At 41.0% G+C, this 25,788-nt stretch overlaps 1 protein-coding gene across 16 annotated transcripts in view; it reads right to left on the bottom strand.

Moving 5' to 3' along the window:
• The window catches only part of ALPK1 (alpha kinase 1), a 134,659-nt gene that overhangs the window by 7,323 nt on the left and 101,548 nt on the right, over positions 1–25,788 (bottom strand). For 15 of the 16 annotated variants that reach the window (XM_072810406.1, XM_072810405.1, XM_072810408.1 and 12 more), the window contains 8 exons: positions 21,869–22,067; positions 13,498–13,557; positions 11,782–11,868; positions 10,269–10,345; positions 9,258–9,353; positions 7,148–7,252; positions 4,111–6,220; positions 1,088–1,241 (listed from right to left, as the gene is read on the bottom strand). In XM_072810406.1, the coding sequence (XP_072666507.1) occupies positions 1,088–1,241; positions 4,111–6,220; positions 7,148–7,252; positions 9,258–9,353; positions 10,269–10,345; positions 11,782–11,868; positions 13,498–13,557; positions 21,869–22,067 (2,888 nt within the window). The remainder of the gene's footprint in view (positions 1–1,087; positions 1,242–4,110; positions 6,221–7,147; positions 7,253–9,257; positions 9,354–10,268; positions 10,346–11,781; positions 11,869–13,497; positions 13,558–21,868; positions 22,068–25,788) is intronic. The other variant, XM_072810416.1, reaches the window with a different exon arrangement.

Genomic DNA, 25,788 nt, shown 5'->3' with positions numbered 1-25,788 from the left:
TTTTCAGGTGAGCTTTTGCTTGAAGTTGTCATCAAGAACTAAGGCCAAACAAAAAATTTTTCAAGTGTTTACCTCAGTGGGGTGTTTTTAGAATTTTTTAAAAGATTTATTTATTTATTTGATAGTGAGAGAGAGTGCAGGCAGGTGGAGGGGCAGAGGGAGAGAAAAATCTCAAGCAGACTCCCTCTTGAATGGGGAGACTAATGCAGGGCTTGATCTCACAACTCTGAGAGCATGACCTGAGCCTAAATCAAGAGTCAGACACTTAATCAACTGAGCCACCCAGGCACTCAGAGGTGTTGTGCTTTTTTTTTTTTTTTTTTTTTTTAAGATTTTCTTTATATATTCATGAGAGACAGAGAGAGAGAGAGGCAGAAACATATGGGACTCGATCCCAGGACTCCAGGATTACACCCTGGGCTGAAGGCAGTGCTAAACCGCTGAGCCACCCAGGAATCCCTGTTTGTTTGTTTGTTTGTTTGTTTGTTTTAAGATAGCTTTTTCCTTCAGTATGTAGCCATTCCTGCATCCCTGCTTTATCTGGATGGTCTCTAAACTCACTCCCTTACATGTGTAACTTCATATTACAGATGTCAATGCCATCTCATCCCACCCCACTCAAAACTTCTATAGTGATGTCGTAAGGGCTTATGCACCCATATCCCTGGATAGTCTTCATCCCTAGCCTCACAGAATTTTCCTACCTTTTTTGCAGGCTCATTTATTTACGTATAAATGGTTTCCATAGTTGAACTAGACTTCTTGCCAGCATTTTTAGTGGGAGTGTTTGAGGCTCTCTGTTCTGCCATATGGCCAGAAACTCCATTTTTCTTATCTTTACAATGAGAGTAACAATGTCTCCCTGAGAGGTTTGACATCATGTACGTCTATGTAAAATGGCTGAATAATGTTGGTCAGTGTGTGGTAACTTGCTATTAATTAATGAGGAGGAGGAGGAAGTAGGAATCTGAAAATATACAATGTGGACAACTTTTCCAGCCCTTTCAAAATCTCATAAATGATTAATTAGCAAAAAGGCATAAGTAGCCCATTTTACATTAGTGGTATAGATGTTTTAAAGAAATACCTCCCCAGAGTTTCTTCTTGATGAAGATGATGAACCCAAAAAGCATTTCTTTGTCTGCCTTTCTTCTTCACATTCAGGTAGTCCCCCAAATATACAATAGTTTCTTGGGCTGTCCATAATTCTGATTTTTTAGAGTATTTTAATAAAAGAGCATCTGGGAACAAAAGATAAAATAAAAATGGATGTTATTTTCAAAGAGATGTTACAATTCATGAATAAAATCAATGTGACACAAATTTGAATCCAGCTTGTCTGAAATCTTCAGCTTCTTTAGTCATTTTCTCATATTTCAGCCTCCTCTCTGACTACTACTACAAAGCTAGTGTAGTACAATAAAAAAGTAAATATAACAAAGATTCGCAAAATCCCTTGCTTATGATGGCGAGAGATTAGGGTAAGACCAGAGTTTCTATATGAAAATGGTGGAAAACAAATGGCTTTTTATTTATTTTATTTTTATTTTGTAAAGATCATTTATTTACTTATTTGAGAGAAAGAGATAGAGATAATGGAGAGAGCATGAGCAGGGAGGAGAGGGAGAAGGAGGCTCCTTCCTGAGCAAGGAGCCCAATGCAAGGCTCAATCCCAGGACTCCAGGATCATACCTGAACCGAAGGCAGATGCTTAACCGACTGAACCACCCAGGGGCCCCAACAAAGGGCTTTTTAAATAGCAAAACCCCAGAGACCATCTTGGAAGAGTGATATATGCTTGCACCTTCTAATTATCTGGGGGCGCCAGATAATGCAGCCTACTACCTGTGCCAAATGATATAGATCAAAATAAATGAAATATATCTCAGAGATTCCTGGCAACTCCAGAAATCATGGTTACCCAGAAGAGTGCACCTTAATTTTCTCTTGTTTTAAGTTGGGAAAGTCCAGGAATTACTTGACAAAACACAGCTAACTGTACAAAGATGCTACTCAACCAAAAAAGGAAAAGATAAGAAGGAAAAGCAAAGGGGGGAAATCCCTGGGTGGCAAAGCGGTTTAGCGTGTGCCTTTGGCCCAAGCATGATTCTGGGGTCCCAGGATCGAGTCCCACATCGGGCTCCCTGCGTGGGGCCTGCTTCTCCCTCTGCCTGTGTCTCTGCCTCTCTCTCTCTGTGTGTCTTTCATGAAGAAATAAATAAAATCTTAAAAAAACAGAAGGAAAAACAAAAAGTGTCTCTACCTTAAGGAAAGGCAGAACAGTGCTAGCAAGAAAGCATTTATTTGAGAGGAAAGACATGAATTCTGAGGAAGAAGTGCAACATTTTGGGATCCAAGTTAAAATGAAGTGAAAAAGGACCTTCTGTACCAAGGTTGTGATTATGAGTGAAGTTACAGGAGACTCAGGAGAGAAAGTATGCAAAGTAAGATAAACTCTCAGGTCTGGGGCTGGGGAGGGAGAAGACTGGCGGCTGTGAAGAGTGACCACATTTGGGCCTCTCAATCAGAGAAGCTGAGGGTGGAAACAAGGTGAGCTGCTTGCACACATTCATACGAACGATAATGAGCTGAGGGAAGAAAGAAGGAGGATGTATAACTTGCTTTGTTTCTTTGGGCTTTCTCTGTTTTTCTTATCTGAACACTAGGGATGGTAATGTTCCCATAATGGGTTTGAGATCATGTACATGTGGCTTTTTACCCATAAACTGGCACATAGGCATAACAATAAAGCAGTTACCTAACTCTAAGAAATGTGATTCTGAACCTACAAAATCCCTAAAAAGGGAATAGTGAATAGGGAAAACCTATTATAGAAGAACATTTTGCTTCTTTTTTAACAACCTGGTCTGTATTTTAGTCTTCTCAAGGCAGCAGGCCAAACACTGGAATACTTTGAAGCAAAGTTACTGACATTGTCTTTCTAAAAACTCACTGAAGAGCTACTAAAAAATACTGATGCCTGAATCCAAACCTCAGACACCCATTAGACTGGAATCTCAGGGGTGAGGTACTGGAAATTTAAAAAGCTCCCTCCCCCCAGGGGATTCTTATATGGTCCCAAGATTGAGAATCACAACTTTATTTTATTTAATTATTTATTTATAGATTTATTTACTTGAGAGAGATTGAGAGAGAGAGAGCACATGCATGAGTGGAGGGAGGGACAGGAGAGAATGAGAGAGAATCTTCCAGCAGACTTCCCACTGAGCATAGAGCCTGATGCTATGCTCCACAGGGTGCTGGATCCTAGGACCCTGAGATCATGACCTGAGCTGAAATCAAGAGTTGGATACTTAACTGACGGAGCCACCCAGATACCCAGAGAACTACTGCTTTAGTATCTAGTGCTTAGCAACCCAAAGAGTTGTTTCTTTCTTTTCAAATAATTCTTCAGTATCTTGGAGGGTGCTATGATGTGATCCTCTGGGCTAAGAGAAGAATCTTCTTTGGTCTTCTTCCCAGACTCTCCACCACTTCTAAGCTGTGATAGACACACTGACTACTGGGTGGCCCCAATCCAGGCTCCCTGCTATGGTAAGTGACCTTGAGTTGTTCCATAAGCAAGAAGTAGTTGCTGATTGCAACAGTAGGGGGCACTTGCTCAATTCACTGGCTGGAAAGAAACCTTGTGGACAGGTGTGAAAATCTCTGCCTAGCAGAAGAGTGATGTTTAGGTCAAACTGCCCTCTAGAATCTGAAAGGGAAAAACAGAAATCAGGTGATTGGTAATGAGAATCCATGGAAAAGACAGATGCGGAGTGGATATGGCACACAGAGCTGTTTTAAATCCTAATGACTGTTCCTTTGCCCTGTAAGATTCTTGTCTGCCTTACTGCTTTGTGTATCTTTATAGCAAGCCCCCAATATATGAGGTGGCCTGAGTAAGCCTCTAGTCTTTGTGACCATTACAGTCCACCACACCAAGAGTGAGGGAAATCCCTGAAGTACATATTTTCTGTATATTCACAAAGCAACTGGGGTCTGTGTCTTTCATGAATTTTAAGTGATCTACATATCAAGTTCTTCAGAGGACCCCAAACGTACATAGAGGCTTCCTGAGGCTATACCTACTGAAAAGGTTGTACTCACTGTGTGCTTGGTGGAGTTGATTAGGCTTAAAAACTCCAGTATTCTCCAGTCTCTTTAATAGCCAATCATGTCTCACCCCTGCCAAGAGTTTTTCAAAGTCATCAGGGTGCAGGGTTCGAGCCTCTAGGATCTCTTGCCTTGTCATTCCTGGCAATGAAACAAAAGAACTTCCACTGGAATTCAGAAAGGACCATGGGTTTTCCCCCTCAGAAGAACCGCTAGAAAATGCGGGTGATTTCAACCACCATGCTGAAGATGAGCTGGAGTTCTGGCTGCAGTTTAGAATACTTCCTGGCTTGTTTCCTTCCTCCGTGGTAGTGCAGTCCTTGCTAAGATCAAGGAAGGCAACATTACTACTTACAGATGGGTTAGGGGTCTCAGCCCCCTGACCATGCGGCTGCCTCAGAGCACATAGGCTAGAAGAGCCACGTCCACTTGTGGGGTGAATGTCTGTGCTGTCAAGCAGTTGGCCCTCCTCATCTACTGTGGAGGCCTCAGGGTCAATGTCCTGCTCTTTCACTGAGCCACTACTCTTTCCTGAGTCAGGATTTTGAACAGGCCAAGGAAAAGTGAAAGAGCTACATGCCATCATGGAACTTTTGTCCAGAGAATCCCCCATGACTATGTGAGAGTCTAAGGGCATAGCCTCTTCTTTTTCCACTGTTTCTCCTTCCAGGTCAACCCAGGAGGAGATATCTTTAAATGTAAGGTCCGTGCCTCTCTTGATTTCTTCTCCATGCCTGTCTCTGGCATCACAGTTGATTTCTGGAGATTCAATTAGTTCAAAGGTTTCTTCTTCTTGGACCAAAGGATATGTGGCTATGTTCTTGGGCCAAACAGAATCAGAAGAGGACAAAGAAGCAGAATCAAACAAGCGTCTGGAATGAGAAGTATTTCTGGATCCCGTGTTTCTGACTTTCTGTACACCTTCTGGAGCTCCTAGCAGCTCTGCACCAGAGGCCAAGAACATGCCTGTTGTATTATGAGGACAAAAGGTTGTCAAGGGCACATGTTTTTGTAGCTGATTTTGAGAAGACTCTAAACTGTCATCCTTGGACACTTGGAGAGAGAGACCATAAAGCTTTGAAGACAGTGGATGTGAAGCTTTGTTTTCCTCATTGAGCTCTACCTCTTCAGACAAGGCAGTGGAACACTGAATATCCACAAGATGTTCTTCTTTGCAAGGCTCCTTTCTGGTTGGCCTGTCATCAATATAATTTACTTCTTCCCAGCTTGTAGAAGAACTAACCCTTGATAACTTGCTCCAAGAACTAGAGCAATGACTGTCACTCAGAGACTTGTTCAAAACATCTCCTTCACCATGGCTGTAGTCTGGTGGCTCAATCTCAGTCTCTACATCTTGATCCAAGGAGACTCGAAATGTATCAGAATGAGTCCAGTTTTTCCTTCCTTTCCTCCTGAGTTTCTCCTGATTATTCTTAACCATTTGGGAGGAAGATATTACCATGCTTTTTTGAAAATGTGGTTTGTCTTCAGTAGTACATACAGTATCTATGTTTCTTGTCTCGGTTTTTAGAGTAGTGATACAGACTTCTGTTTTTGTATCTTTCTGTTTATTGTTGTTTCCACAAGAGCTTTCAAATACTTGACACACTGAAGTATGGTGCTGTGAATAGGCTTCAAGGATTTTTTGGAAATCCACTTGCCCATGCAAGATGGGTTTATCCAACCCATGCTTGAAATTCTCTGGAACATAAGACTTGTCATCTAAATTTGAGAAGCTTTGAATTTGTAAATGATCTTTTACATGGGCAATAATTGACAAGATCTCCTGAGAGAGAACTTCTCTCTCCTGACTTCCAGAGGAAGTACTGAAACTGTACAGCTTTCCCATAGCTTTATTACAGAGCTGACTTGCTACATGGATCATCTCTGTTTCCCCGTAGAGTCTTTGGTGCACTGTGGTAAGGCCGAAAGCAGCTTTGAGAAGACTATGAAGCTCTTGTTTTCCAGTAACTGGCTCATCATATCTCTTGGTGAGGAGGCCAATTTCAAACGCTTCTTTGGCCTCATGCAGATATGAATTTTTCATTTCTGGAGGACAGTCATTAGAACTGCTGTATGACAACAAGCATGTGCCACGGATATTCTGAGCAAAATACCAAATACAAAATCAGAAATTGAATTAGAAACTGGAAGTGACAGGAAAAACTTCATTCCTGGGGGGGGGGCAGTAATTAGAAATATTTTAGGAAAATAAACACTTGCCAGATATTCTAAAAAATATATACAATCAAGTATTGAGTCAAGGACCTAATATCTTTTTGGTGAATCAGGAGCAGGGCCTGGGATACATGTGATTGGTTGGCATGAGGGGGAAGAAATTAGTTTTAACTACAATCTTGCTGTTTGCTTCATACTTTAAAATTTTTTTTTTATTTATTCTTTTTAGTAATGTCTACACCCAATGTGGGGCTCGAGCTCATGACCCTGAGATCAAGAGCTGCATGCTCCTTTAACTGAACCAGCTGGGCGGCCCCAGGCCTGATACTTTTTGATCAAAGATGATAAATTTGTTGTTGCTGTTACTGTTGTTGTTAGTTTCAACAAAGAGAGTCTATATATGGGAAATGGACATAGTAATTTTCTCTGTGAAAAGGAGGCTGCTACATACAAAAACATCATTTATTTAATAGTACTCAAAACAACAGAGTAGCAGCTTCCAAACCCCTCTGCACCTGGGCAGTATTTCAAAACGAGAGATTTCGGGGTACCAATCCCAGAGATTTGCATTTAGTGGATATAGGGTGGACTAGGAATGTGCATTTCTAAAGGACTCCTTGGGCAATTCTGATGTGCTTGGCCATTGGTCTAAGGCAGACAATATCATACCCCTAGGCTGAATTAATTTAGCTTCCAACAGGATGTCACTACTCTGATAAAACTTTTCTACACTTAAGGCCTGATCACAATGATCTAATGATGTGCACAAAGCCCACTTTAGGTTAGACCTTCCCTCTCACTGGTTACTCCTCTCACTGGGGAGCAGTTCAGCAAGGGGCTGCACCCTCCTTACCACAGCTGTGAGCACAAACAGAGGTGTGTAGGGACTGAAGGCAGCTGCCAGTTTGCAGGCTTCTGCAGCTGAGAGCAAATGGTGGTCAAACTCCTTCAGCAAACCCTGTGAAAAAATAGGAAGCCAAGTGTTGTATTAACAATTATTTGTTCATTAGCAAAAGTCAGGCTATGAAATTCCTTTGCTTTTCTTTCAGTATTCTGAAAAACACTGTCCCTCATCACAACCTTTTCAGAACAGTGCCAAGAAAGAGTTAAGTGGCCCCAAACCCCTAGATTGTTGAGTGAGTGTCCTTTCCCCCAGCACCCATACACAACCTATCCCCCCCCCCTCCTCAGAGAGGGCCTAATGTGTGCAAAAATTCACAAATGCCTGCCTATACAAAATAGTTTACACAAGTTTCTCTGGAGGATCATGCAACTCTTTGTTCACAGGAACTCTGCATATTTTGCAGCCAGATGAGCTGATGATTTCTACACTGTTCTTAGGAAAGAACCTTTTAATGTATGATTTCACGGCAATTAAGATTCATTCATTCATCCTAGAAATGTGTGTACCTCCATGTGCCAGGCACTGTTCTAGACATGAAGGAGACAGCAGTGAGTCTACAATAAACTTACTTCCTGTTGAGGGGAAGAGATCAGTCAATACACAAAATGAGTAAAATGCATGGTATCTGACATGGTGATAACTGTTCTAGAGAAAAAGCGGGAAGGGGCCACAAAGAGGTTCAGGGTAGGGAGGCAGTTTACAATTTTAAAAAATTTAATTTAATCTTTCTTTCTTTCTTTCTTTCTTTCTTTCTTTCTTTCTTTCTTTCTTTCTTTCTTTTTCTTTCTTCTTTCTTTTTCTTTCTTTTTTTCTTTCTTTCTTTCTTTCTTTCTTTCTTTCTTTCTTTCTTTCTTTTCTTTCTTTCTTTCTCTTTCTTTCTTCTTTCTTTCTTTCCTTTTCTTTCTTTCTTTCTTTCTTTCTTTCTTTCTTTCTTTCTTTCTTTCTTTCTTTCTTTCTTTCTTTCTTAAGTAAGCTCTAAACCCAATGTGGCACTTGAACTCACAACCCTGAGAACAAGAGTCACATGCTCAGCCAGGCAGCCTGGCAGATTATAATTTTAAGCAATCATCAAAGACAACTTCACTGAACAAGGGATATAACCCTTTTCTTGTGTGTTGGTCTGACAGCAAAAGCAACATTTTGCTAAGACTCAGAGTGCTAGCAGCAAGCTGCATGTACTCTTATGCTACACTAATTACTATTAAATATGGTTACTATGTCACTTTAGTATTTAATAAAGATGGCAACCTTCATGATAATATTAAAAATCTCAATACCAGTTCAGTGCAGGAGAACAGGTCAATGTCTATGCTAATGCTCTAGACTGGTCAGAGACCTGGGTTCTGCTCCTAGTATTCTTTCTTACAGGGTGCAAACTATAGAACTCACTTAGTTTCTCAGGACGTCAGTTTATTTTTCTCTAAAATGAGAATGATACATTTTGCTCTACCTACCTCATAGGGTTTTATGTGCTCCTATATATTAAATTGTAAAAGAATAGATAAATACTAGTAATCATTATTACTAAGGATAAAAACCTAGACAAGTAACTCATGGTCTTATTTGAGTAGAGGGTAATTAAAGTTTTAAAACTGTTATCCCTTTGGGGCACCTGCCTGGCTCAGTCAGTAGAGCATGCAACTCTTGATCTCAGAGTTGTAATTTCAAGCCCCATGTTGGATGTAGAGCTTACTTTAAAAAATGAAATCTTTAAAATTGTTACCCCTTTACCTTATCACTGAGGTGCCCCAAGTGTGGAAACTGAATTTGTGATGATTTGAAAGGAAGTAAGTGGGATTCAAAGCATTTATCACCTCAATGATATTCATTCATTCACAAGTCATTTTTTTAGTACCCTCGTATGTCTGGTACTGTGCTAGGTGCTAGGTAGGACACCAATAGAATTGTACCCAGGATTGTTCATGTGACTTTAAGAGGGGAGACACTGTGCTCCCTGACTCCTGGAGAAGGAATGAGATTGATACACCAATCACCAAAAACACTGGCAGTTTTGTAAGTGATGCCACTCTGCACCATGATTTTGACACTTGATAATTACCAAGTTAATCTGTGGATTGTTTTTAAACTTTTCATAATCTTTTTTGCTCATGGAAACAAAGATGTCTGCCAGTATACCTAGTGACGTGGAAATACCCTGTAAGAAAAATACAAACAAAACACAGATTAGGAATTAATGGTCAATTACTGCTCTCATCTCAAGGCCTAAAGTCAACAATTAGTTCTCCAGATTACCTACTGCTGCTGCTGATTCTTCTTAGTCTTATTGTTATTGTTATTCTGACTGAAAATACTTCTAAACTGGATGCCACAGGGTTTGAAAAATCATCACATCCTGAGGACACAGACCCAATGTAAACACAACTATTTCTTAGTTGGGCTTTACTGGACTGTCAACACTAACTTCTCCATACTGCTAGGCCTAAAGAATTGGGACAAAAGGCAAGAGGCCTTTTGTCCCATTCTGTTTGGGTCATAAAAGGATTGTAGGCAGTGGCACTGCTATATAGCTCAGGGAAACAAGATGACCCAGTGTTCCAGTTAACAAGGAGAATATTCCTACAGAGGTACAGAGAATGAAAACATCAAGTAGGAAAACAAATGTTGCTTCTCAACTTCTTGGATAAAGATGCCACATAAACAATTAATTGAAGCCTGTCCACTCAACTCAGGAAAAATGATTTTATAAATAAGGAACTTGGCTATTTCAACTTTGCTATGGAATCAGGTAAAGACTAAATCTATAATAAAATAAATAGATGAATGGATCATAGAAATAAATATATAAATAGATAGTTAGAAATGAATGCAGAAACACTAAATACATGCCAGGAGTCTAGCTGTGAGTGGGGACAAGGCAAGACACAAGAGAAAGTTACCAAATGTTTCTGGTCCTATGCCCATGAAGAATCGATAAAAATAGAACCAATACAAAGAAAAATAGAACCAATAAAATTAATAAATGATACAGTGAATTGTGCTTTAAGGAGATAATCATCCAAAGACAAATGTAAGAAAGGAGAAAAACAAAACAAAACACTAGATATATCACCTTTCTATCTGGCTGAGGAAGTGTCAAATATCCTATGATGGAGGTCCATATTAGCTCTGCTGCTTCATACCACATCCCTGAAAAGAAAAAGGGGAGACGAGACAAACTGCTAGTATCTGCCTATTGTGTTAGAAAATATCTTTGAAAACTAATACGGAAAGAAGATTCATTGTTTCCTGTTAGGAAAATTTAAGGCTGAATTACACTGACGGCAATCAATCGATAGCAATCTGCTGGAAAAACAGCAACCTATTTTTCCAGTTGGTTCAGTACAGATAATTCTTCCCTTTCACAGAGAAACAGAAAGAATTATTATATATCATATACAATATATATAAATAAAAAATAATTAGCCCCATAATTAACAAGAATACTAATTTTCTGTGTTAAAAATTTTCAGATGTGCGCAGCCCGGGTGGCTCAGTGGTTTGGCACTGCCTTCAGCCCAGGGCGTGATCCTGGAGACCTGGGCTCGAGTCCCACGTCTCCCTGCATGGAGCCTGCTTCTCCCTTTGCCTGTGTCTCTGCCTCTCTCTCTGTGTCTCTCATGAATAAATAAATAAGATCTTAAAAATTTTTTTCAGATGTGTTTGCATACTTATTTATTTATTTGAGCACCTGCAGCTCCTTTTTATTCTTCCTTTTTGATGTTTTTGAAAGTCTTCTGTGTTCAGGTGGGGATAGGCTAGGAAGCCCACAGGGGCCCCAGAAGCTCCCTCCTCCCTCCCAGCGCATCTCCCTCCGCTCTCCAGCCTACAGCAGAGCCTCAGCCCTGTGTCCCTCCCTCCTCAGGACCCCCTCCCCTAGTGCGGCACACTCACCATCCCCCCCACTCCCCCAAGTTCAGGTTGCCCTGTCTGTGGGGGCAGTGCTAGAAGCCCTCTTGTGGACTGTTGGCACAGCACTCAGCTTTGCCCGGCTATAACCAGCGGGGGCGGGGCCATGCATTTTAAAGCCCAATTAGCATTCTACAACTTTTGTTTGACAAAGTCAGGAATGCCCTCTGGGGAATGAATGGGTATGGTGTCAGGGTGGTTTACAATAAGGTGTCACTCTAACACATGGGGTCCTGTAGAATTGAAAGCCAGACGCCAGAAATAATCTTGAGAACCCTAGGGTTAATATCACACAGCTGTGTGTTTCTGTAACAAAACTCAACAGACAATATTTTATTTTATTATTATTATTTTTTAGGTCTTATTTATTTATTTATGAGAGACACAGAGAGAGAGAGAGGCAGAGACACAGGCACAGGGAGAAGCAGGCTCCACGCAAGGAGCCCAACGCCGAAGGCGGCGCTAAACCGCTGAACCACCCGGGCTGCTCAGAAAATATTTTATTAGTGTTTGTAACACTTCTGGGATCTTAAATGTCATTTTCTTTTTGATGAGGAAACTAAACGATGTGGGGATTAGTAATTTTAACCAGATACAATACAAAAATTCCACAGTAAACTCTCACGGCCGGACTTTGTAAATGAGCCCTGAGAGGAGCAAATGTTTGATGACCGTACCTAACTTCTGCAGAATTTGCCCTCTGATCTGTATGCAGACTGACTGTACCAGGACCTTGTCGCTTTCATTTCTGTACAGCCAGGTACCTACAACAAAAGAGAGAAAACAGTAAAGCAGTTTTAGCATTGAATTATCAAGGAAATAGCCTGGTGAAATGACACCGTTTTCTCACAAGTCTTCATGAACACAAGTAATACAGATTCCAGAGACCATCTTTTCTCTACATATAGGGAAAGGTCCAAACTCCTTGCTGTAACCTCCAAGGCTTCACAGAAATGAACTCCTGTCTGGTTTCCCAATGGACTGTGTTCTGTCACACTGACTTCATTTGTGTTCCTTATCATTGGAGCTATCTCTTGCTTTATGGCATCTGCACTAAGAGGCCTGGGATCCTCTTCCTTCTGGTTCCTGAGGAGACCGGCGATTCTTTCCAATCCACCCCAAATTGGTTGGGAGGTTGGGACTTGATGCACACACATGACAAGAAGGTATGAAAAGACTAAGTACTCATATAATGAGCCTTTCTGGCAGGCAGACACCCAAGCTGGTCCTTTTGACTTGAATGAAGAATGGTGAGTGGCTTTGGTTTTAATTGTGATTAGGGTGTGGGGCTGGGGTACGGTCTCCCACAAGCTATGCTCAGTTTACTGATAAGTATGTTTAAAACAACCCAAAAGGGCAGCCCGGGGGTCTCAGCGGTCTAGTGCCACCTTCAGACCAGGGCATGATCCTGGAGACCCAGGATCAAGTCCCACGTCAGGCTCCCTGCATGGAGCCTGCTTCTCTCTGCCTGTGTCTCTGCCTCTCTCTGTGTGTCTCTCATGAATGAATAAATAAAATCTTAAAAAAAAAATAATAAAACAACCCAAAAATAGCCCCCCCCCATGCCCGCCTGCCAAGTTATGGGACTGAAAATTGTTGGTGGTCAAACACCAAAAATAGAGTCAAATTCATTATTACACCCCTCTTGATTTTGTGTCACATCACCTTCTCTATTTTCTCCCCAGCTTTTAATCCCAGTGTGTGTGTGTGTGTGTGTGTGTGTGTGTGTGTGTGGTGTGGTGTAGAAGATGGGAAGTGTGCACATCCTAGGTTAGTGATGGCCACAAATGAGGGGTATGTAGTTAAAGTCTGTATTTCAAACTGCCTCCCCACTGGAAGTGGCTACAAGTGTCAAGAAACTTGGGGCCTTGTATCCAAACACATTGGGATTAAAAGTCTACTAGAAGTTGTCTTCAACTTACTGGGAAACTTGTTGACTTTAATGCCCAGAAATTCAGACAAGATATCTGGAGGTATAAATGATATCTTACTCAACTAGTAGGATGCGCTTCCTTTTGTGTATGATTAAATATTGAAAGAAATCCACTTCAAAATAAGCTCTTATTAAAATACATATAGAGTAAAATCAAATTTATTTTCCAAGGCATTTAAATACATAAACCCATATATGTATTTTTCTTAATTTACAGGCTTTATTTCCATTTATAGTTCTCCTAAAGAGTGCTACTAAGTCTCTTCTGAGGCCCACAGAGTTACATGCTTTAACAGCATATTGTTCATTAGACAACACACTCTACAATAAAACAGGGAAATATTAGAACTTTGGTTGTTTTGTTTTCATTTTTAATTGGAGAAAACGGAGAAACAGAGAATTAAGTTTCTTGACCAAAGCCGCACGTGAAGGTCGTTGTGAAGTTAGGAAAGCACTTTACCTGTTGCTCCATTATTGCTTATTAGACTGCTCAGGATATATTCTGCTTTTAAAAGTTTCCCTGAAAAGAAGCAACCAAACATCACACAATTAGTTCTGAACAGGTGCCTTTAATATTACTAGTAGTTTATGTTTTAAGATTAACACATTATAATAGGGAACATAACCTGTCTTGGAAACATTCTATTTTAAAATTTAAAATCAGAAGTGCCTGGGTGGCTTGGTTGGCTAAGTGATGGACTCTTGATCTCCGGTGGTGAGATCGAGCTCCACCTCTGGCTGCACACTCAGCAGGGAGTCTGCTTGAGATTCTCTCTCTTCCTCTCCTTCCACACCCCCCCCCAACGCATGTGTGTTCTCATGTACTCTCTCTCTAAAATAAATACATCTTTAAAAAAATAAAATTTAAAATCAATAACTACATTATACACAAAAGTGAACAGAAAAGATAACATTTCCAGGAATTGGTAAGGTGGAAAGTTGTACTATATCTGAAATGGCAATTAGATCTATACACATATACACACACATATACATGCATTCATATAGAATAAGGCTTAAGAAGTAAAGCAAACCCTTGTAAAACGTTACGTCTTCTTTCAATGAATGAGACTATGAAAGGGGAAGGAAGGAAGGAAAGAAGGAAAGAATGTGTTTAGAAAGACAGCATGAAATACCTGTGTAAATGAATTTTACCAAAGGTATCTTTCTTCTTAAAAGTTATATTTTCTACTTAGGTATGTATGTATGTATGTATGTATGTATGTATGTATGTATGTATTTTAGACAGAGCACACGAACAGAGGAAAGTATAGAGGCAGAGAGAGAGAGAGAGAGAGAGAGAGAAAATCTCTAGCGGACTCCCCACTGCGTGGGGAGTCCTATGTGGGGCTTGATTCCAGGACCCTGAGATCATAACCAGAGCCAAAATCAAGAGTTGGACGCTTAACCAACTAAGCCACCAGGTGCCCTTCTAATTAGGTTTTGCTGCTAAGGATGGCTATTTTATTTATTTTTTTATTATTTTTTAAATAAATTTTATTTATTTATTCATGAGAGACACACAGAGACACAGGCAGAGGGAGAAGCAGGCTCCATGCAGGGAGCCCGACGTGGGACTTGATCCCAGGTCTCCAGGATCATGCCCTAGGCTGAAGGTGGCGCTAAACCGCTGAGCCACTGGGGCTGCCCCAGCATGGCTATTTTAAACATATATTGATTTGTAATCACCAAACTTGCTGAATGCCTTAATTCTAATAATCAGTGTATTTCTTGAAGTTTTCTATGTGAGCAATCATACTGTCTACAGATCCTGATAGTTGTGTTTACGCATTTCTAATCTTTATATCTCTTATTTCTTTTTCTTTTTTCATTGCATTGGGAGGACTTCAGGTCAGTATCACATAGAAGTGATCATAAGTAACATTTTATTCTTTACTTGATTTTAAGGGGAATATTTCTAATTTTTTATCAGTAGTTTTGCCAAGGTTTTCAGTTGCTTCCTTTTATCAGGTTAGGAAGTTCCCTCTTGGGGCTCCTGGGTGGCTCAGTCGGGTTAAGCATCTGCCTTTGGCTCAGGTCATGATCCCAGGGTCCTGGGATGGAGCTCTATGTCAGGCTCCCTGCTCAATGGGGAGTCTGCTTCTTCCTTTTCCTCTGCCACTCCCCTTGCTTGTGTTTTCTCTCTCTTTCTCTCTGTTAAATATAAATAAATACAATCTTAAAAAAAAGTTTCTTCTTATGCAGCTATCAGATTATTGCTGTTTAGTTCCAAATTCACCCTTCATTGCCTGCTTTGCAATAATGGGAATAGATCTTGTAAATAATTCTCCTTTACCAGCTTCGTCATTGGAGGGTGTGGAGAGACACTGCAAGGGGAGGCTGCTTCTCTTTCTGATTTAGTGTGGAATTCCTGCCAGGCTCCTGCAGTGCATATAGCTTCTCAAATGCCCGCCTCCTGCAGCATTCCTGGCTTCTCCTGTGCCTTCCTCCTACAACATAGGTGGCTTCTCCAGCACTTGGCTCTTCAGTGTGCAGAGGTCAGCAGCACCCCCGGCCAGCAGCTTCCCACAGCATCCTCTCAGGTGATTCACAGTACAGTGCTGCCAGTGAGGGATTTCCCCATGAATGTTTCCTCCTGCCATTCCATAAAGGCAGCTTTGTGGTGAGTTCCAAGGCATCTTTTTGTCAACAGGGTCCCCCGGCACCCAAAAAGGTGGATTTCCAGTGAGTTTTGCTGGCATGGAACCTCCTTGACTTCTCTGCCATCCAGTAAGTTATGGCTGTGCCTTTTCCAACAAGGTCTGGATCATACTCCTGATGTGCCTGGCTGTAGGGTTGTGAACTTTTTCTTGCATGCTCTATCTCAGTACAAGGGATAGTGGCTATTCCTTATAACTGCTTATCCTGTATTCCTTATAGTTCTTTTTACTACTTACTAGTAATCCCTCATTAACCCCCTGATATAGTTAACAACTCTTTTTTTTTTTAATTTTTATTTATTTATGATAGTCACAGAGAGAGAAAGAGAGGCAGAGACACAGGCAGAGAGAAGCAGGCTCCATGCACCGGGAGCCCGACGTGGGAATCGATCCTGGGTCTCCAGGATCGCGCCCTAGGCCAAAGGCAGGCGCCAAACCGCTGCGCCACCCAGGGATCCCCGAGTTAACAACTCTTCATATTAAACTTTCCTTGTTCAAATTACTGTGTTGTTTTTGGCTTCTGACTGGAACCTGATTAATTACATCTCTAACTCTAGTTTGTATTTTTATTTATTTATTTTTTAAATTTTTATTTATTTATGATAGTCACACACAGAGAGAGAGAGAGGCAGAGACATAGGCAGAGGGAGAAGCAGGCTCCATGCACCGGGAGCCCGACGTGGGATTCGATCCCGGGTCTCCAGGATCGCGCCCTGGGCCAAAGGCAGGCGCTAAACCGCTGCGCCACCCAGGGATCCCTAGTTTGTATTTTTAACTTAAATGGGCTGAAAATTTTATAAAACACTTCTCACATCAATTTAGGTGAACACATAGTTTTCTTGTTTATTCCGTCCACAAGGTGAATTGAATGAATCAGTTATTTTATTATTATTATTATTATTATTATTATTATTATTTAGTAAGCTCCACACACAAGGGGCATGAACTCATGACTCTGAGATCAAGTCACATGCTCTACCAACTGAGCCAGCCAGGCACTCCTGAATGAATCAACTTTTAAATATTTAACCATCCTTATATATGTGGAACAAGCCTTCCTTGACTGCAATGTATTATTATTAATTGAATCCAATGTTTGTCAATTTGGTAATATTGTAAGATATTTGCATCTGATAAACTATGTGATACTACTATATAATTTCCTTTTATTTTTGATCTTAATTAGTTTGACCTGTGCATTTACCAATTCTTTACCTACCATTGCTTTTGGAATCTCCTACTCCATTTTTATGGATTCAATTTCCTCCTTCACAATTCACAAAATACATTCTTTAATGTGTGTGTGTGTGTGTGTGTGTGTGAGAGAGAGAGAGAGAGAAAGAGAGATGTCTTGAGGGTAACAAATATTTTTAGTCTTTATCTGAAAATGTCTATTTTGTCCTCACTCGTGAATGATGACTTTGCTGAGTATATATTCTAGGTTGGAAATTATTTCCTCTCAATTTTTTTTTGGTAGATTCTATTGCTTTCTGGACTCTGTTGTTCCTGATAAGATGATGCTTTTTGTCAGCCTAACTATGGTTCCCATATATATAAAACCTATCTTTTCTCTGTTTCCTTTAAGATTTTCTCATTGTTTGATTTTCTGTAGTTTCACCACAGTACGTCTAGGTGGTTTTCTAAAAAAGTTTGCTCAAGGTTGGGTCCCCCTTTTCAACACAAAGACATGTTTGTCTCCAATTCAAGTCCTCTCAGAAGTCCTATTATGCTTCTGTGTTTTTTTCATTCTATTCTCCAAGTTTTAAAAATTGATCTTTCATATCTTCATCTATCTAACTCTACATGTTTCATTCTCAGTATTTTCCTTAAATATAATGTCCAGTTCCATCACTTTCTTTTGCTGTTAGGCCTGCAGCAGGAATGAATTTCAGATAGGTCAGTTAGGAGGTTGGAACACCTGAGAAACTGGCCCAGGAAATTTATCTTTATTGGAAGGTTGTTACCATTCACTTTTAACAGATGGGCACGTATTTAGACTTTTTGGATAGTCTAAAAAATTATTTATTTATTTTAAAAGATTTTATCTATTTATTTGAGAAAGCAAATCCACATGTGAGAAAGCATAAGCAAGGGTGGGGAGAGGCAGCTGGAGAGGGAGAAGCAGACTCCCCACTGAGCAGGGAGCTTGATCCCAGGATCCCAGTATCATGACCTGATGATCATGCTTCTAACCACTGGCTTCTCCTGTGCCTTCCTCCTACAACATAGGTGGCTTCTCCAGCTACCTGGAGATACCTGGGGACCCAAACTTGAGCAAACTTTTTAAGAAAATATATAACCTCTTTCATATTCCTTATAAAATCAATCCTCTCATTTCTCCATTCCAGGAGTCCCAACTGCTGAGAATGGAGACCCCTTTTCATGGTATCTTCTTTACTAGGACACCACGCCCACTCTAAGTCCCTCTCTCTCTGAGACATCCAGAGTATGGGGAAGCTTAAGAGTTGTTTGCAGGGGAGTGCCTGAGTGACACAGTTGGTTGAGCCCCTGACTTGATTTTGGCTCAGGTAGTGATCTCAGAGTTATGAGATTGAGCCTGCGTGGAGCTCTGAGCTCAGCATGGAGTCTGCTTGTGTTTCTCTGCCACCTTCTCTCTGCCCTTCCTACTCATGCACTCCCATTCTCTTTCTAAAATAAATTAATCTTAAAAAAATAAGAGTTGTTTAGGGGCAGAAGTTCACAAAAATCATTTAACTCTGAGGGCTTGTATTCATTTTCTTGTGGTTCTTCTGATAGTATTTTTGAGGAAAAGATAATCCAACTGTTGGGAGTAAGATCTAGGATTTTATCTTAGACATAGGATGTGTATCAGCAGAGGAGCGTACTGCTCATGATGATATCTAGGCTCACTTGTTATCATGGTTAGAAGCATGAGAGAAACAACAAAACAAACAAGTGAAAAGATCAGTTTGACTGTGTAAAGCAAAGCTATCAACATGCCTGTTTACCACTTGACCTCAATTTCCATGTCATACTATAGCAAATCCATATATCATAAAATAGGACACAATAACTGTTCCAAGTTCTTTTTTTAAAAGATTTTACTTTTTTCCCTTTTTTTACAGTTATATTTTATTGGAGTTCAAATTGCCAACATATAGCATAACACCCAGTGCTCATCCCATCAAGTATCCCCCTCAGTGCCCATCACCCAGTCACCCCCACCCCCTGCCCACCTCCCTTTCTACCACCCCTTGTTCATTTCCCAGAGTTAGGAGTCTCTCATGTTCTGTCTCCGTTTCTAATATTTCCCACTCATTTTCTCTCCTTTCCCCTTTATTCCCTTTCGCTATTATTTATATTCCCCAAATGAATGAGACCATATAATGTTTGTCCTTCTCCAACTGACTTATTTCACTCAGCGTAATACCCTCCAGTTCCATCCACCTTGAAGCAAATGGTGGGTATTTGTCATTTCTAATGGCTGAGTAATATTCCATTGTATACATAGACCATATCTTCTTTATCCATTCATCTTTCGATGGACACCGAGGCTCCTTCCACAGTTTGGCTATTGTGGACATTGCTGCTATAAACATCAGGGTGCAGGTGTCCCGGCGTTTCACTGCATCGGTATCTTTGGGGTTGATATCTATCGGTATCAACAGTGCAATTGCTGGGTCGTAGGGCAGATCTATTTTAACTCTTTGAGAAACCTCCACACAGTTTTCCAGAGTGGCTGCACATGTGGTTCACATTCCCACCAACAGTGCAAGAGGGTTCCCCTTTCTTCACATCCTCTCCAACATTTGTTGTTTCCTGCCTTGTTAATTTTCCCCATTCTTACTGGTATGAGGTGGTATCTCATTGTGGTTTTGATTGTATTTCCCTGATGGCAAGTGATATGGAGCATTTTCTCATGTGCTTGTTGGCCATGTCTATGTCTTCCTCTGTGAGATTTCTGTTCATGTCTTTTGCCCATTTCATGATTGGATTGTTTGTTTATTATTGAGTTTAATAAGTTCTTTATAGATCTTGGATACTAGTCCTTTATCTGATACGTAATTTGAAAATATCTTCTCCCATTCTGTGGGTTGTCTTTTAGTTTTGTTGACTGTTTCTTTTGCTGTGCAAAAGCTTCTTATCTTGATGAAGTCCCAATAGTTCATTTTTGCTTTTGTTTCCCTTGCCTTCATGGATGTATCTTGCAAGAAGTTGCTGTGGCCAAGTTCAAAAAGGGTGTTGCCTGTGTTCTCCTCTAGGATTTTGATGGAATCTTGTCTCACATTTAGATCTTTCATCCATTTTGAGTTTATCTTTGTGTATGGTGCAAGAGAATGGTCCAGTTTCATTCTTCTGCATGTGGATGTCCAATTTTCCCAGCACCATTTATTGAAGAGATTGTCCTTTTTCCAGTGGATAGTCTTTCCTCCTTTGTTGAATATTAGCTGACCATAAAGTTGAGGGTCCACTTCTGGATTCTCTATTCTGTTCCATTGATCTATGTGTCTGTTTTTGTGCCAGTACTGCACTGTCTTGACCACAGCTTTGTAGTACAACCTGAAATCTGGCATTATGATGCCCCCAGCTATGGTTTTCTTTTTTAATATTCCCCTGGCTATTCGGGGTCTTTTCTGATTCCACAGAAATCTTAAGATAATTTGTTCCAACTCTCTGAAGAAAGTCCATGGTATTTTGATAGGGATTTTAAAGATTTAATTTATTTATTCATGAGAGACACAGAGAGAGAGAGACACAGGCAGAAGCAGAGGGAGAAGCAGGCTCTATGCAGGGAGCCCGATGTGGGACTCGATGCTGGGTCTCCAGGATCACACCCTGGGCTGAAGGCTGATGCCCAACCACTGAGCCACCCAGGCATCCCTGTTCCAAGTTCTACCTGAGGAGAAACCAATGTTAGAACTCTGCCTGGGCACACCCAGCCCTCATCATTCTGTTCTCCCCACAGAATGCCATGCACACACATCATTGCCATCTGATGCCATCCGAAGGAACACAAAGTTCGGTTTCACTCATACCCCAGACAATATAAACCCCAAACATTGTAAAATGTCCCAAATTAGGGATATTGTAAGTGAGAAGTTTTCCTAAGTTCAACTCCGTCCCTGCAGTTACTCTAGAAAAGCAATAAACACGGACACAATTTATGCACAGCTGCAAGAACTTGAAAGTGAATGAAGTTGGGCTTTTGAAAAGTTAACTTTCACAAGCCCATTTCTCTCATGTCTTTTTTTATCTCTGCGGCTCTCTGCATCTAACAATTGTCCCATTTAGTATGTCTGTACAGTTCCTTTTCAAAGGAAATGAAGTAAAGATATTTTAACCCTTTGAAGGGCCAGACTTACTAAAACAATAACAATAGCTAAAATCCATTTAAAGAATGAGCCAGTCCTGTTCCTGGGAAAGGCAAATCTGCCTTCTACTTTTGTCCTTTATTCTTTCACTCTTAGAAATGAGAATAGCAGGCTACACATTTCTAAACCTCGAGGTTATCAGTAATTTAAAGAATTCAAAAATTCTATAGAAGGACACTTCACTGTAATACATTAGCAGGCCTTTTTCTCCCTCCAACGCCCCTCCACATTACATCCTAAGTTAGAATGTCAGCCTCATTTTTCATTTCATTCAAAATGACAGAAGGAAAAAAAAAAGATACTTTAAGGCCTAATCAGGTACTGTACCGGTGTTCCCAGTGATGGAAAAAAACCCTCAAATTACTTCAGTGGATTTGTCAGCTCTATTGTGAGCATAGTCAAGTGGCCCTACAGAAAGGAGACAGGAGAACTAAGAGAAAATAGTAGAATTTTAATCTGCTTTTTAAAGGCTCTTGGTCAGAAGTATAGCAATTCAGATACCCCTGTTTGAAAGCAGCAGGACAGATTTGTTAGAAGACAAAAGCTCCAATTAGTATTTTCCACACCCTTTCACAATTTTCTCTACCGCTTTTGGCTCTGAAACCCTTTATGCCAGGGCCTTTGTGCTGGCAGGAGGCGGGTGCAAGGGCACCTCTGAGGGCCGGGGGCGGGGAGAGCCCGCAGCTTGAAAAGATGGCCCCGCAGGCCTCGGGCGCCCGCCGGCCTCGCGCGGAAGTCAGGCAGCCCCGGGGGGCGGGCGGAGGGAAGGCGAGCCGCCGGCCCGACGGCGCCCGGCGGGGAGGGGCCGGCGGGGAGGGGCCGGCGGGAGGGCGCCTACCTGAGTTGACGCAGATCCGCGCTTGGCGAATGACCAGCTGCGGGGCCATGGGCGTCGCGGGCCGCAGCCGGTGCAGCGCCTGGGCGACCCGCAGGAGCCCGCCCGAGACGTCGAGCCCGTACAGGAAGCGGTCGCTCAGGAACACAATGGCCGCCGCCGTCGCGCAGTCGCCGGCGAGGATGGAGGCTTTCAGGGACGCCTGGAGCAGCAGCCGGGAAGCAGGGAAGGCGCCAAGCTTAGCCTTCTAGGCGGGTTTTATCTTTTTTTTCTTTTTTTTCCCTTAAGATTTTATTTATTTATTCGAGAGAGAGAGAGAGAGACAGGCAGGGGGAGAAGCAGGCTCCATGCACCGGGAGCCCGACGTGGGACTCGATCCCGGGTCTCCAGGGTCGCGCCCTGGGCCGAAGGTGGCGCTAAACCGCCGAGCCACCCGGGCTGCCCGGTTTTTATCTTATTTTTTAATCCAAACAAGAACAACAAAACCTAGACCTAGGGCAAGAAAAATCTATGTATGGGCGGCTGAACCGAAAGAAAAAATGGATGAGGAAAAATCCAATTCACTTGTGAGAGAGAACCTTTCTTTCATTTTCCCCACCACATTTCTAGAATTATGCAAGTGATAAATGCATATTTCCCGTTACTAGAAAATTTGGACCACACAAGGTAAAAATGAGAAGCGCACCTTAGTTTCCCTACTCTTTGCCTGATGTTTCCTCCCCCTCCCCCAATCTCATTCTCATTCAAGCTCATAATGGTTTCAGAGCGATCCTTCTAGAAACTCATACTCTTTTAGGTATATTTAGACATTGATTCCTTGTCTTGCCTTACTCTTTCCCCTGTCTCCTCTCCCTCTTTTTCTCTCTTATTACATGAGATTACACCAGATATGTTATGCTGGTTGGTTCTTTCAGTCATCTTAACAATTTAGAAGAGCGTTCCACATCAGTTCATGACATTTATAGGCTTCACGTATTGCCTACATTTTAACTAAGAAGAAATGTAGGATATTAGGTAACGTTTTAAATTTGGTTTATCTTATATTTAGTTAAATGAACGAAACAAGAAAAAGAAGGAAACAGGCATGAACTGAAGGGGTAACAAAGAGTGAGAAGTAGAGATAAATGAGGCAAACTTCTATGGAAACACATCATCTTTTGGTCTCCAAGGTGTTATACTAAAGACCTGCAAAGTCATGTAGCCAACAGCATCAGTGAGTTTCCCACTCAGTAGTCCTTTCTTCATTTGCTAAACTAAATCAAGCAGTGTTTTCTGAGCATGTTAGCTCACATAGGAAGTCCAAGAAAGCACTGTTTATTTTCCCAGTGCAATGTTATTACACACAATGCCCACATAGTCCTAAGTACTAATACTGGGTAAAACGAGATGTGGGGCACAGTGCTAAGTGCTTTCCGTGTACTAATTCACTTACTCTTTCCAACAATCCCAATGGGTAGATTCAATCAATACCCCCATTTTACAGATGGGAACCCTGAGACTCATAGAGGTTAAGTAACATGCCCAAGGTCACATGACCTGTGACTAGTTGGGGAAATTTGAACACAGGATGTTTAGGTCCCAGTCTCACATGTTCAAGTCCCATGTTGTACCGACTTTATTTTAGGAAAACAGGAGTTGGATATCAATTATCTGATACTTGCAGTGATACCAGTAAATAAATACCAAATATGTAATCAGTGTTGTTACATTTGCTGGTCTGAGCATAACTTACTTTAACAAATTGAAACTAAGAGAAGATGCATTAAAATTGCGAGGGAGTAACCTCTGCTTTTCAATTTCTGCCTAGAACTGTTCTTTTAGAGTTTTAATTTGATACTTGTGTATGTATCTCTAAGTAAAACAGGCCTAAACTTTTATATCTGGTCCATTCTAGAGTTCTATCAATGGTGCTTATTCACGTGATTTGACTTTTGATATATACGTTTTGGTGTGCTGATCTATAGCACTGCATGTAGAACATAACATTTATATTTATAGGTATTCATCAATCAGGTAATGCCTACCAACAACCAGCACAATAACCTCCCTATTTTCATACTGATGCATTCTTAACTCATTAAGTCTTTTAAACTATCACTGTGTTTATTAAGTCTAGAAAGTGATAATTTGCACTTGTATTTATTCTTTTGTTCAAACCGATCACTGTTCTCATTGTGATAGAGATGCCAATTATAGGGGGTGGGGGTAGGATATCTCCCTTCCCCTTGGTGTTACCTTCCTTGTGAAGGAAGCTTACTTATTGAAGCACTCCTGGCCTCTCTAGTCCTTTACCCACTCTGCCCCAGGGAAGGTGGAATGACTGACTAATATGATTGGGAAATTTGGGAAGAAGAAACTGGGCATGCTTGACTTCGCTCTTCTTTTTTTCCCCCGTGGGAACAGCTGTCTAAGGGAAGCAGGATACTCTGCTCTTATGTATCATGAGTCTTACCTAGAAAGCCACCCTATATGTGGTGTGCTGCTTGCCCTAGTAATCTGTGTGACTGAATGAGGATTGTCTACATAATTCTGGGGTTCAGCTAGCAGACCTCCTGTGTTTTAATATGAAGCTACATCTCTCAGTTTAGCCTTTATCAGAAATAAAGGTAATGTTTAACCTCTCATTTGCCTAACTCTTGTTTTATTTCTCAGTCTGCTCAGAATCCAGGCATGAAAGATTCCTGGATCTTTTAAAGGTTCCAACGTTAATCATTGCCTAATATACCATAATCCTTTCTAAGGAAAACTGCTCTGCTCACAGTTCCTGCCTTTGAAATTGGCATGCATTTTGCTACTCAACCTTGACCCCATTTCCAATGCCCACCAGTCAAAGCTAACCTAAGATACTCATCTTATCCCTGGCCCCATGACTGTGGCCTGGCTTGAAAAAATGAACTTTCAAATCTGAACTAAGGAACATAGAAAGAATGGTAGTCAGGTTAGAAAGAAGCAGAAAACAGAATGTAGCTAAGTTACATTTATGGGCAACAGCTGACTGAAGATGGACAAATGACAGCTCTGAATCCAAATGTACTTTTTCATGACTGCTATTCTTAGAGTTACAGGCCTCCTTTATTTTTCCGTTATGTTTTTGTAAAAATGTACACCTCATTTTGTGAATTTGCTCGAGTGAACCTCTGTTTCTAACAACCCCCCCAAAAAAAACTAAAACTGAAATGTTCAAAGCTTCTATTGAGAATTGTCAAATTTTAAAACATGAACAAGTCAGCCAACTGACATTCATAAACTCTACATTCAAATGGAAAGGGAAATTTATGGTTTTATGTATGCCCCAGCTCTGTTCACTAAGGCTGGTCTCTAGTCAAGAGTCCTTCCTATGCTAGGTACCTGTGACACAATTCTTTAGTTTGCAGTCTCAGCTGTTATCTGCAGAACTGGCTGGCAGCCTCTTCCACTGCTAGGTTTCCTGAAACTTCTTGGAAAGAGTAATGCTATTGCTATCACGCTGGTCATGATTCAGCAAGCCATAGTGAATTCCCTCTCTTGGAGGTTGCACTTTGGTGTATGCCTGATGGTCAGTTCTGCTCTCCCTTCTCACAGCTGCCCCACTTCAGTTTTAGGATAATTGTATACCTACTTGGGATGCAATGCTTAGTGACAAGCTATTTTCTAGAGGTGATTCTCAATCTTTACCTCTCTGATAAAAATGGTTTCCATCATTGTAGCACCATCTGGTTTATGAAAAACATTCACATACATTATCCTACTTAAATTTATAGTAACTATAAAATCTAAGTAAGGTAAGGAAACAAGTTGAGAGGTTAAATAACTTTCCAAATTTACAAAGTCCAAAGGGTCAGGGTCAGGCAGGAACCCAAGTCTATATCTTTCTTTAAAAAATAATCTTATTGTGGTAAATAACACATAACATAAAATTTACCATCTTTACCATTTTTAAGTGT

This window comes from Canis lupus, chromosome 33 (assembly GCF_048164855.1).
Source record: "Canis lupus baileyi chromosome 33, mCanLup2.hap1, whole genome shotgun sequence".
NCBI lineage: Eukaryota > Metazoa > Chordata > Mammalia > Carnivora > Canidae > Canis > Canis lupus.
Note: the sequence above shows the minus strand (reverse complement) of the source record. Positions and strands in the feature narration are given on the sequence as shown.